Below are 13,525 nucleotides of genomic sequence, written 5' to 3' on the forward strand. Positions count from 1 at the left end.
ATCCCTCTTCTAAGTATAATATATTGTGATTGGGTCATAGCCTTAATATTACATTTGGGTGTCTTATTAAGGATTCTATATATCTAATCTAAACTTGCTTTCTTCCTTCAGATGTCTTCCAACACTAATGCTTCAGGCTCTAACCCAACTGGTTTTTTCTCTCTCATGAATCTTTGTGGGAGGGTCATCTTTGATGGTTCCAACTTCATGGATTGGATTAGGAACATCAGGATGGTTACTCGTTATGAGGACAAGGAATATGTCCTCGATAAGGAGTTAAAAGAGCTTGATGAGTCTACTGCTAATCCTGAGGAGATCGCTGAATTCAGGACACATGAGAGAGATGCTACTAAGGTGGCATGTATCATGATGGCCACGATGACAGCCGAGCTCCAAAAGTCATATGAAGATTACTAACCTTTTGAGATGCACCAAGACCTGATGGAAAGGTACCATCAGAGTGCTCGTCAGGAGCGGCATGAAATAATCTCCTCCATAATAACTACCCGCATGAAGGACGGTGATTCCGTCACGGCTCACATGCAAAAGATGCAAAGGTATGTGGACCGTTTGCTGAAGCTGAATGTGAACATCCCTGAGGAGTTGGCAATTGACATCATTTTGCACTCCTTACCTTCTTGTTATGACCATTTTCGTATGACATATCATATGAACAAGGAGGAAGTTACCCTCAGCAAGCTTCAAGGACTCTTGAAGACCGTTGAAACCGGTCTTAAGGGCAAGGCGGTTGTTACCTCTACTACTCCTACTCCAACATCTACCCCTGTTTTGGCTATCGGGCAAGGAAAAGGGAAAAAGAGGAAGCACCCTTCGAAGGGTACCAAGGGAAAGTCTCTTGAAGGCTCCTCATCGAAGACCAAGAGCGGTTCTATCACTCCTTCTGCCATTCCCAAGGATGCTGAATGCTACTATTGCCATGAAAAGGCACACTGGAAGCGAAACTGCCCTAAGTACTTGCAGGATCTAAAGGATGGGAAAGTGAAACCCACACATGCAGGTATTTACACTATATTGTCTAATTACTCATTATATTCTAACTCTTGGGTGCTTGATACAGGATGTGGTATTCACATATGTTCTGATATGCAGGGCCTAAGAAGAAGTGAGGATGTGGAGCACGGGAAGATAAACTTGATCATGGGGAATAGGAAGGCTTCACCTGTTTCCAAGATTGGAGTTTATACTTTGTTGCTTAATAATGGGTTAAAATTAGATTTGAATAAATGTGTGTACTCGTCTGAAATGGCGAGAAATATTATTTCTTTTCATGCTTTGTACAAACAAGGTTTTACCTTTTCGTTTGATAATGAATGTGGTGGTATTAATGCTTTCTTTAAAAATGTGTTTTATTTTAAAGCGTTACCTTGTGATGGTGTGTATGAAACTGTTTCGATTGTAGACAACTTAGGAAATAATGTGTTGTATATTGATTCTTCTACTAGCCTAGATAAAGCATCATTGTGGCATTGTCGTCTTGGACATGTAAACAAGAAACGCATAGGCCAACTCCAAAAGAGTGGAGTTTTGGAATCATTCGACCTTAAATCGGATGATAGTTGTGAATCTTGTCTACTTGGAAAGATGACAAAATCACCCTTCACTGGAACTTGTGAAAGGGGTGAGGGTTTGCTGGACCTAATACATACTGATTTATGTGGGCCATTCAAAACCGCCACAAGGGATGCTAATCGGTATTATGTGACTTTTATTGATGATTTTAGTAGATATGGGTATGTATACTTAATCAAACATAAGTCAGAAACCTTTGAGAAGTTTAAGGAATTCAAACAGGAAGTAGAAAATCAGTTGGGCAGGAACATTAAGATGCTTCGATCCGATCGAGGTGGTGAGTATCTTAGTACCGAGTTCCTTGACTATCTTAAGGAGTGTGGGATTGTCTCACAATTGACTCCTCCCAGGACACCACAGCTGAATGGTGTAGCTGAGAGGCGTAATCGAACCTTGATGGACATGGTTCGCTCTATGATGAGTCGAGTTTCGCTACCAATCTCTTTTTGGGGGTATGCCTTAGAGACTGCCGCCCATATCCTTAATCTAGTCCCTACAAAGAAGGTTACCAAAACACCTCATGAGATGTGGACTGGGAAGGTTCCCAATTTGAACCACATCAAGATTTGGGGTTGCGAGGCTTTCGTGAGGCGTGAAACTCATGATAAGCTCGAACCCCGGAGTGAAAGGTGTATTTTCATCGGCTACCCACAGAAATCCTTCGGTTACCTCTTCTACAGACCCAGTGAGAATGTGGTCTTTGTAGCAAGAAGAAGGGTCTTTCGTGAAAGAGAATTTATAAGCCAAGGAGACAGTGGGAGGCAAATTGATCTTGAAGAAATTCAAGAGGCAATTGGTGAAGGAACCTCAGACACTAGCAATCAACCTGATGAGGAAACTCCTGTTGAGCAAGCTGACATGTCTATACCTCCGAGGCGTTCCACACGGGTTAGGAACACACCTTCGTTTTATTATGGCTTTCATATTACTACGGAAGGTGATACGTTTATCAGTGATAGTACACTGGTAAATTTGGATGAACCTAGCAGTGTTAAGGAAGCCATGGCAGGCCCGGAGTCTGCTAAATGGAAGGAGGCTATGGACAGCGAGATACAGTCCATGTATGACAATCAAGTTTGGAACTTGGTTGACCATGTACCAGGCCGTAAGACAGTCGGGTGCAAATGGATCTTCAAGAAGAAGACCGACATGGAAGGAAAAGTGCATACTTATAAGGCTCGACTGGTTGCGAAGGGTTTTACTCAGACTCAGGGTATTGATTATGATGAAACCTTCTCGCCGGTAGCCAAGATTAAGTCTATTAGGGTTATGCTAGCCATTGCAGCATTTCATGATTATGAAATATGGCAAATGGATGTCAAAACCGCTTTCCTTAATGGAAAGTTGGCTGAGGATGTGTATATGAATCAGCCAGAGGGTTTTGTCAGTGCAGAGTACCCTAATAGAGTATGCAAGCTTGAGAAATCCATTTATGGATTAAAACAAGCATCCCGTAGCTGGAATCTTTGTTTTGATGAGAAGGTAAAAGAGTTTGGCTTCTCGAGAAGTGAAGATGAGTCTTGCGTGTATGTCAGAGCTAGTGGGAGTATAGTTAGCTTCTTGGTACTGTATGTGGATGACATACTACTTATAGGAAATGACATCCCAACCTTGCAGGAGGTTAAGTCCTGGCTTGGGAAGTGCTTTGCTATGAAGGACCTAGGGGAGGCTGCCTATATCCTAGGGATAAGGATATTAAGAGAAAGGAGTAAAAGACTAATTGGACTTAGTCAGAGTACCTACTTGGATAAGGTGTTGAAAAGGTTCAACATACAGAACTCCAAGAAAGGAGATTTACCGATCCAAAGCAATGCCAAACTGAGTAAGACTCAGAGTCTGAGTACAGAGGCAGAGATAGCTGAGATGAGCCAATTACCGTATGCTTCCGCTTGTTGGCTCGATCATGTATGCTATGACTTGTACCCGCCCTGATGTGGCATTTGCTTTGAGCATGGTCAGCAGGTATCAGGGGAACCCTGGCAAGGCTCATTGGACCGCGGTAAAGAACATTCTCAAGTATCTGCGGAGGACTAAGGATTGGATCCTTACCCTTGGTGGGAGTGATGACTTGAGAGTATTAGGGTATAGTGATGCTGGTTTTCAGACTGATAGGGATAACTTCTGCTCTCAGTCGGGCTGGATCTTTACCTTAAATGGAGGGGCAATTTCTTGGAAGAGTTCCAAGCAGGAGACGGTGGCTGATTCGACTTGTGAATCAGAGTATATAGCAGCGAGTGAAGCAGCAAAGGAGGCGATATGGCTAAAGAACTTCATCGGAGACCTTGGAGTTGTACCAGCTATTAAAGAACCTATGGAGATTTTCTGTGACAACAATAGTGCGGTTGCCTTAGCAAAGGAACCAAAAGATCATGGCAGATCCCGACACATTGACAGAAAATATCACTTCATAAGACACAAGATTGAAGAAGGACTCCTCGTGGCAAGGAGGATATCGTCGGATGAGAATCCTGCAGATCCCCTTACGAAGGGACTGACGAGGGTTAAGCATTTTCAGCATGCGAGGCGCATCGGGCTGAGGGACGATATTAGTTTTACAGATTAGATAGTTTTCCTGAAACTTGTAAAATGTAATCGACGTTTGATGATGAATAAAATTTGTGATTTATTTATGAGTAAAGTGTTACTATCATTGTCAATTATTTACTATTGTTTCAGTTTTGCATGTTTTGACTTCCAGAATAATTAACTTATTCAAACCTCCACAATCGGTCATACGTCGGAAGTAGGTATGAATCAAGATTGTCATGAATTGGGATTGTAGATGGCTAAAGGTGTTTAGACATGGCAATGGTTGCTGCAACGTTCATGAGTACTCATAAGTTATGAGTATTGGTATAAACCCACGCTCACTTGTATCACTTCATGGAATATATCTCGAGTGATCGTGAGACGATAATATCATATAAGTCTTCAAACCTAGAGATATGATTTGTTACCTATGAGTTGGTTGTGCATTGATTGCACGAAAACGCATCAGTAACTTGATGTTATAAAACGTGCCTTTGTGTACAATTCAACAAGTAGTAAAACAAGCATATGAGTCGAAGTTTATCTGTTCCTTCTAGAAATAGAAGCGATATCTGGGACCCTCGATGATTTTGTGTTGACCCATGTACCGGGCCCGGTCAGAACTAAACTGATGTGTTCAGTAAAGTTCTTTGTCAAACAAATCGGAATTCGAGAAACAACTGCCAGACAATAAGCAAGACATAGTTCCATGTGTTTGTCCGGCTGATATCATGAGAACAGAGGATTATATGATCACTTGTCTTAAAATGGCGCTTCATAGTTCAACAGAGTTTTCGAGAGCTACGATTGCTGGTTGGTTCCTGAAGTTATATAGGCAAATAGAGTTATTAGACTTATCCAAGTGGGAGTCTGTTGGATAAGGTGTCTAAGTCCATAACTTATTTGGTATATACTTGACCCGACCCGGCATGGTCCATTTGGGTTGCATTTCACTCGAACAATTTATGGATAATTTTATGAGAGTTATACACATATGTTTATGAATATATTATAAGTTATAATATATTAATATGAGGTTATGTTATTTAATTAGTCTTAGTCTTAAATTAATTATGAATTAATTTAGAGATTAAAAGGAAGACTAATTAGATTATGGGCTATTGGTTTTATATGGTGTGGGCTAACACTCATTTGTTAATGGGCTAGGCTTGGATGGAAGTCCATGGATGATCCATGGAGCTTTTAACCCATGGGTCCTTGGAAAAGGAAAGGTCATGGGTTTATTAGGATTTCACCCTAACCATGTACACTATATAAGCATGCTTATGGTGCATGAAATGGCAACTAGTGAACTAGTGTGTGTGTGTGTGCTTGTGTGTGGCCGAAAATTGATAGTGTGTATACTCTCTCAAAGTTTTCCAAGTGTTTGTGGTGATTTGTGATTCCATTTGAGGCATTCACACTATTGGTGCTTGGCCCTCAAACTTCTTAAGAATCAAACTCATCAAAAAGGTATGTAATCTCTTCTAACTCTTTTATGTTGATATGTTCCCCATGCCATGTTAGATAGGTTATGAACCTTGGAAAAATTATTATTTTGCATGTATTTAGACAAACATAGATCCAAGGTTTATTAGGGTTGCATGCACACTTAAGAAGTGTTAGATTGCTCAAAACCCAACAGACATAACATGTAAATTTGACAACTTTACACCCATGCATTACTGAATGGGGCCCAACACTAAAAAAGAATCTTAATAAGAACTTTATCACTTGTATGGACCAATAACACTCATAAAGATTACTTTTTTGGACAAGGGACCTTAATGGAGCTAAGATCTAACATCCCAAGTTACTGGAGTAGCCTATACTCCCAAACAAAGCTAAAAGGACCCAAAAAGTCATAAACAAGGCCCTAAACTAGATATAGCATAATAAATAATCAAGTAGGGAACTTTATACCTCAAATAGCTTCCAAAGGTGATGGTTAGTCTGTATCTGCAAGCTCAAGCTACCCAAGGCAATCTCCAAGAGTTCTTTTTCCTTCAAATCACCAAAAACACCACCAAAACTCACTTCCAAGCTCCAATATCACAAAAAGGCACAAGGGTTTCATTCTTAGGGTTTAAGGCAGTAGAGGTTGACCAAAGGATACCACCAAGGAAACATAAGTTGCTTAAATAAGGCACAAACCCTCATTTTCAGGTTTTGCCCAATCCTTGTGTGCGCCCCCACGTATACCCAACGTATGTGGGTGAACCCGTGATCAATCAAAGAGCTAGTACGCTAAGCGTACTCATAGAGTATGCCCTGCGTACTAGCTAGGGACAAAAATGTAATGAATTAAGCATTAAGGGTTAAAAAGAAACATACCATAAATCGGATGTTACAGAAAAAGAACTTGATTTTCCTATTTTAAGATCTTACATATCTAATAGTTGTACTCCATGCCATTCTATTTCAAAATCTTGACATATTTTTCAGTTTGATCACAATTTAAATTTTGCTTAGCTTTGTTAGATTTGATTTTTGTTATCTTTTTATGTAGTTTTGTATTTAGATTTTGCTTTGTAATATGTATGATGTAATTCTTGAAAAACTTTGTGGTAAACTAAAATAATGAGCCAAACTAATAATAATAAAAAAGACAACAACCTTTATTATTATTATTATTCTTTTTTATTGTGTATGTATTTGTGTAATTGTTTTTACGTTTTGTAAACGAAGGCTAGATGTATCGAAAGCCTAAACGCTCGTTCTACAAGTTTTGCACTATTTTCAACATTTTTTTTAGAAAACTATACATAAGTTTGTGTCTTGTGAAGTTTGTATGTGTTCTTATTGATTTTAGAAAAATCAAAGTCTTACAACTTATGTAAAGTTTAAAGTTAATTTTTTGGTATTTTTGTTTTAAAAAATCTTGTTAAAATGTAAAAATTCGGTTATTATCGTGATATAAAATGCGAATGTTAGTTAGATTTTTTTTTGATATTTTTGTAATTGTGATCTTTTAGAATTTATGTTTAGAAACTGAGTTTGTGTATTCATTTTGAGGTTTTGTTGTGTGTGTGTGTGTATATATATATATATATATATATATATATATATATATATATATATATATATATATATATAGAGGAGTAAGATCAAATGAGAACGCCTAAAAAGTTGAGAACGCGAGAACACTTATCAGCCAATCATTTTATTAGGGTATTTAAGTAAATTTGTATTTAATCTATTTTTTAATTAATATAATACAATTAATAATCAATATATTATCCATTAATATTTTCCTATAATTAAGGGATATTCCATAGTTATCGTTCAAGGAGATATTGAATTGAAGATACGATTTCGAGTATAGCAATCGGGATTTCAGCCGAATTTTGTATATTGTTAATCATTTACGTTTGAAGATAACAACGCAGTATACCATTCGTGATTCAAATCAATATCGATGTCGGACTGTTTTGATTACAGTAGCGATGATACAGAAGATGATGATCAATATGGCAAAGAAGAAATCAACTGTAATGAATATGATGACGACGATTTCTATAATTTTGATGATCAATACAACGGAAGAAATCAATTATCTGATTATGCGAGTGAAGGTAAATAATGAAAACAATGTCAATATCTTGTAAATACAGATCGTGTTTTTCAATAGTTATTGAATTTTTGTATATGTTGAATAAGACCGGAGTACATATTTGTATATGATTAGTCATATACGTTGCATGTATTAATTACGTAATGTTGGTTCATATCACATATCGTTGTACAGGAGTCCCTCGTTGGTGATTTTTTCTTAAGTTTAATACAATGTTGATTAAGTTTGATAATCATTGGTGATTATGCGTTAATACGACTCAAATAAGTAAACAATTCAGCTTTGGTTACTGTTTCACAGACGTTTATTATGATTATAAAGTTCTGTAGTTTATGTATACGTAATTCATAGAAATTTATATCAGGTCTTGCATGTCGCATTATTGTTTTTTGTTGTCTTAAAAAACAGGTACAAATCGAACTGATTCTGAAGAGGAATCATTCAATAGTAATGTTGTTGACCCGCTTGGTGGGAAAACCAAGTTGTGGAAACCTATTGTTCCTAAAGATTTTATGCCAGATGTAGATGCTATATATCAATCATTAGAGGAGGCGGTTGAAATGTATAAATTATATGCAGATAAAGCAGGTTTTGGTGTCAGGTTAAATACAGTAACGAGGTTTGGTGACAAAACTATTAAAAAAAGGTATGTAGTGTGCAACAAAATGGGTAAAATACCTAACAGATCAACTGACACTTTGGATCCTGAGGGGAGTGGAAGGAATAAACGAAACTCAAACTTCAAAATTACGGACTGCAAGGCATTGATAAAGTTTGAAAGGTTACATATGCAAACTAATGCTAGTAAAATATATGAGTTTGAAGAGAATCACAACCACCCCCTAGAGACTAAAGAAGAAAGACGGTATTCCAAACGTGCACGACGACTTAGTTATAAAGACAAGGAGTTTATAGTGCGTTCTTCAACATCTAACATTGGTGCAACAAAGGCACATAAGTTACAAGCTAGTTTGCAAGGAGGTTATGAAAACGTTGGCCCTGAAGCAATTGATTATAAAAATTTCAGAAGGAAGGTGGGAAACATTATAGGTGACAAGGATGCACAGCTGGTTGTTGACAAAATGAACATGAGGAAAGATGAGTTACATAATTAAACATTTGAGTATAAATGTGTTGATAGTGTGTTAAACGCAATGTTTTGGGCGGATGAAACCGATAAGTTATATTACAAGGAGTTTGGAGATGTGATATCATTTGATGCTACATTCCGAACAAATAAGTATGCTCTTATACTCATTATACATTTTTTTTATTTAAATATGAATATTGATGTTTTTTTGACTTTGTAATCAATATTGAATCTGTTTTTAATTACCTTTTTGATACAGGTATGGAATGATTTTTGTGCCGTTTACAGCCATTGATAACCACAAACGTTCAATAAACATTGGGGCAGGTTTGTTAAGCAACGAATCAATAGAATCTTATCGTTGGTTGCTCGAAGCTTTTTTGAAAGCACATGTAAAACACCCTCAATTAGTGTTAACAGACCAAGATCCAGCAATTCTACAGGCCGTTGAAGCAATATTTCCTACTTCTAATCATCGTTTATGTATGTGGCACATTATGAAAAAACTACAAGCCAAGGTGTGTATATTTTGGTCTAAGTTAACACGCAACATGTTTTATTCATCAATGATTTACATAGTTTTACATATTTTTAATAACGATTAGCATACATATTGTTTATTCATAGTTAATCTAATAAATTTCTATTTTTCTTTAGGTTTCAGCCGATTTTTTGAAAAACACTGATTTTCGTAAGCGTTTTACAAAGCTTGTTTGGAATGTCTATATCGAGCCTGAAGTGTTTGAATCAAGGTGGAAACTGCTTATGAGAAAAATTCAAACTACAGGACAAAAGATGGTTCAAAGACATGTACAGGGATCGAAAACTTTGGATTCCAGCCTATTTTAAAGACATGTCACTACACGGTCTGATGAAAACTACTTCAAGGTCTGAAAGCGTGAACTCATTTTTTAATAAATACTCTAACTCTGGTAATTTGCTTATCTATTTCATGATGAACTACGACACCGCAATTGGAAAGCAACGAAATGCTCAACAGAAACTAGAACATGATACAAAAAATGCAAAGCATGAAATGACGCTTCCAAGTGGCTTACTAGAACATGCAGCTGCGGTTTACACTAAAAAAAATTATATGAGGTCAAAAAGGAAATATTTAAAGCAGCCTGGTACTGTTCTATCGACAGTGTTGAAAAGATTGATGGGTGGCAAGTTGTTATGATTACACAAACGGATAAGAGCAAACAGTTGAAGATAAAATGCAAGGTTATATTCATCGTTTAAACGCTTTTCATTAGTCATCATACAAGTATATTATATCATTATTTTTAAATTACATATGTTTTTTTCAATATTATGCAATAACCACCAACTAATATGTTACTTCAATCAGTTACTAACATACATTATTTTTATTATACAATGTAGGTTGAACTAAAGTTGCCTGAAAAAGAAGTTAAATGTTCATGCAATCACTTCATACGTACTGGCATTTTGTGTCGTCATATTTTTGTTGTATTGAAAAACAACCATATTGAAGAGATTCCAGAGCAGTATACTCTAAGAAGATGGAGAAGGGATGCAATTTCCAGCCATTTGCTTTCCATGAAACATGTTGCCACGGAAATAGAAGATGACACCTTTAAACTTCTAACAGAGGCATAAAGCAATATTGAATACTGCTTGGATCATTTCAAAAGAAGCAAAGAGAAATTGTTGGAATTGGTTGAAAAAACACGTACGTTGAAGCAGGCAGCAATGGAGTTTGGCAGTTCCAACCAAACATCATCTGATAACGATGAAGAAGAAATTATTCGGATGCTTGGAATACGCAGCATTCCTGATGAAATAAATATTCATCCACCTGCATCTATACGTACCAAAGGTAGTGGAACTAAGAAAAGAATGGTTAGTGTTATTGAGAAAGCCGTTGCAGCTGCAAAGAAAAAAAACCAGAATGTGCACAGGTTGCAATCAATATGTTAACCATAATTGGAGGACTTGCAAAGTAAGACTTGCACGAGAGTCAAAAGCAGCTTAAAAATGCCCAGTCATTTTCCCAATAGATTTTACTTTTTTATTACATTTATGAATAAGAATATGTTTCTATGATTTAGTAGGTTATGTTATCTTAAACCACTTTCATTATTTTTAACGTTTTTGTTTTATTCATAGATGAATAATAGCAATGCCAAATTTGGTAATGTTAACAGATTAATGATATTATCTTGCATTTAAACCTCTTTTATTAGATTAAAACAGTTCGCACTTACAATAGATATACTTTTCCTTTCTTGAAATTATAAAACCATCAATCATTATATACTATAGTCATATACAATCCAAGCAGTATTCATAGTTTATTGTATGCTGTTAGTAGTATATCTTAATAACAAATGTTTGTACGATTAACTTTTAAAACAGCTATACATCATATATTGATTTACGTTTGCGTTTGGGTAAATTTTAGTCATAAGTTTAACCATGGTCGACTTTAAACCCTTAAGTATAGTCAATAATGAATAACATCATAAATATATTAATTATTTTCAACATATTGATGATATGAAAATTGTTAAATACTCTTCTGTTTAAGATAAAACAATTTGCATTTAAAGTATAATATGTTAGGAATAATTCAAGTAAGTGTTTATGCTATTATTCAATATTTAAATAACAACATACTTTAAGATATAAACCCACCAACAATCATTATATAATATAGATATGTTCACTTTAATTATTAAAAATTCTGATTGTATGTTGATAGTAAAATAGCATATTAACAAATGTTTGTTAGTTAGAATCATTACTGAATATACACTAAAACTATACCATCAATGTTAATCATCGTTTTTTAACATAACTTAATTTTTCAAATGTTAATGTAAAATTATAACTACTAAAATATCACTAGTCCATTACTAAAATTAGCAAACCAAAAGTAAGTATTGTACGTTCAACAACCCAAGTTAACATCCTTAGCATACAAAAGCATTGTTTTTAAACTATCCAAAGGAAACCATTGAAGTCATAACTAAAATAACTTTTTTAACATATTATTAACTTAAATCATCCAATCTCCTGTGAATTTCTTCCTTTGCAATGGCCAACATTTGAGAACGTTGTTTTGAAGGAATCTTGTGGAATTCATCAACCTTTTGCAACACATAATCCTTTTGCACATTATATTCATGAGTGAGGATTTTGTATAAATACTTTGTCCTCAGTTTAACAAGTTGATCATCTTGTGCAGAAGACTCGTTCTTGAACCCATCTTTAAACTCATTCATACTTCCACCCATATATGTTTCCATGTGACGCATCGTAAACACACCACAATCAATGTTGTTGTTTATTGTTCTCCAAGGCATTTCCAGTCTATGTGGCATCACATGTGAAAACATCTCAGCTTTTGGATGATTCTGAGATTTTAAGTAATCAACTATGTACTCTTTCTGAAAATGTAAAAAAAAACATTGTCAACACGTATGAAATTTTATTAAGTATGTAAAGTAATTTTTATTAATCACTTACAATGATTTGGGGCAACTGACCATATCTCTCACCATCAGGATCATCAACTTTGTTGTTGTCAACGATTACAAACTCTGGTTGTTGTAGATTGATCACAAAAAGGAAAATGTGGAAGGAACGGATGATTGGTAGGAAAAGCTGCAACGTTTATTAATTACAATTGTATTCACTTTATTTAATATTCATATTTGATCAATGATAAATACACACGTAAGTAAACTATGGAGATATATCTCTTACCAATCCAACAAAACGTAGGCTTGCGTCCATATCTTCAATAGAAAGCACCAAATTCTCAATGAATTTATCTTTACGTTAACTTTCTGTTAAATCACTTTCAAGATACGAATTATGTGATCGATTTTTAAAAACTCGTTAACTTTTTTATATGTTGTATTTAAAAAATAGTATAATCAACATTGAACAATATTAAATTATACCGTCACATCTGTCTTGCAATAAACTCTCAGAGGCGATTCAGGTGCACGCTTACTTTCATCAAGATTCAACACTTGACTCCAACAATCAATGACATGGCCAAATAGTTCACATGTTGGAAAAAAACTTTCCATGTGAAACCTCTGAGCAGAAAAACCATCCAAAGTGTGGAAAACTATATCACTGCAAAAGACGTGAACAATTAATACTATTTTTAATAAGCAAACAATAAAATTAAGTAATTTTAAAAATATTTTAAATGCAACTTACTTTGGCTCTCCCTGGAGAGAGAATATCCATTCTGCTACATGTTTTTCCTGCCGTGGAACTCCTTTGATGATATCAACAGCCCGTATAACGTAAGGAGATTTCAGATATTCGGATTTCATGCGAGGCCTGTACCCTCTTCTACTAACCCAATGTTCATCATTGTTGAATGGTACTACAGACAAAGGAATTGGCATTTCCATTTTAGATGGTGGTGTATTCTTAAAACATTTTGTTCCAGATCTATTCGCGAAGTCTACATATTCCTGTGACATTAGAATACTACATTTTGCTATCGGGGAGTTGTCAAACTGTTTGTTAGTTGTAGCTAGAATCAGCGTACGTTCAATTTCAGCCTCGTTATCATACCACCATTGAGATTGTTCTGGTCCCTCTGATGCAGAAACTTCAGTAAACAAATCATTTACTTTGTTTTTCCATTCTTTGACCAACTGATTATCAGGATATTTCTTGACAGCATCATTTATTTTGTCTTCCAACACTTTCTTTTGCTGCAATATCATGTCGTACATCTCCTT

At 35.6% G+C, this 13,525-nt stretch overlaps 2 protein-coding genes across 2 annotated transcripts; one reads left to right on the forward strand and one right to left on the reverse strand.

Moving 5' to 3' along the window:
- Nucleotides 1–9,636: 9,636 nt before the first annotated feature.
- On the forward strand, nucleotides 9,637–10,923 carry LOC145098078 (protein FAR1-RELATED SEQUENCE 5-like). Its single transcript, XM_079035754.1, has 5 exons — nucleotides 9,637–9,884; nucleotides 9,932–10,010; nucleotides 10,173–10,403; nucleotides 10,497–10,711; nucleotides 10,920–10,923. The coding sequence occupies exons 1-5, from the start codon at nucleotides 9,637–9,639 to the stop codon at nucleotides 10,921–10,923; spliced, it is 777 nt and encodes a 258-aa protein (XP_078891880.1).
- An 883-nt stretch (nucleotides 10,924–11,806) lies between these two features.
- Nucleotides 11,807–12,589, reverse strand: LOC145098079 (uncharacterized). The gene is made up of 3 exons (XM_079035755.1): nucleotides 12,522–12,589; nucleotides 12,282–12,419; nucleotides 11,807–12,202 (listed from the first exon to the last, which is right to left on the reverse strand). Exons 1-3 carry the CDS (start codon nucleotides 12,549–12,551, stop codon nucleotides 11,807–11,809), a joined length of 564 nt encoding a protein of 187 aa, XP_078891881.1. The 5' UTR covers nucleotides 12,552–12,589.
- Nucleotides 12,590–13,525: the final 936 nt, after the last annotated feature.

The sequence above is a fragment of the Lactuca serriola genome, chromosome 4, assembly GCF_051521515.1.
Source record: "Lactuca serriola cultivar US96UC23 chromosome 4, Lser_US96UC23_V15, whole genome shotgun sequence".
Classification (NCBI taxonomy): domain Eukaryota; kingdom Viridiplantae; phylum Streptophyta; class Magnoliopsida; order Asterales; family Asteraceae; genus Lactuca; species Lactuca serriola.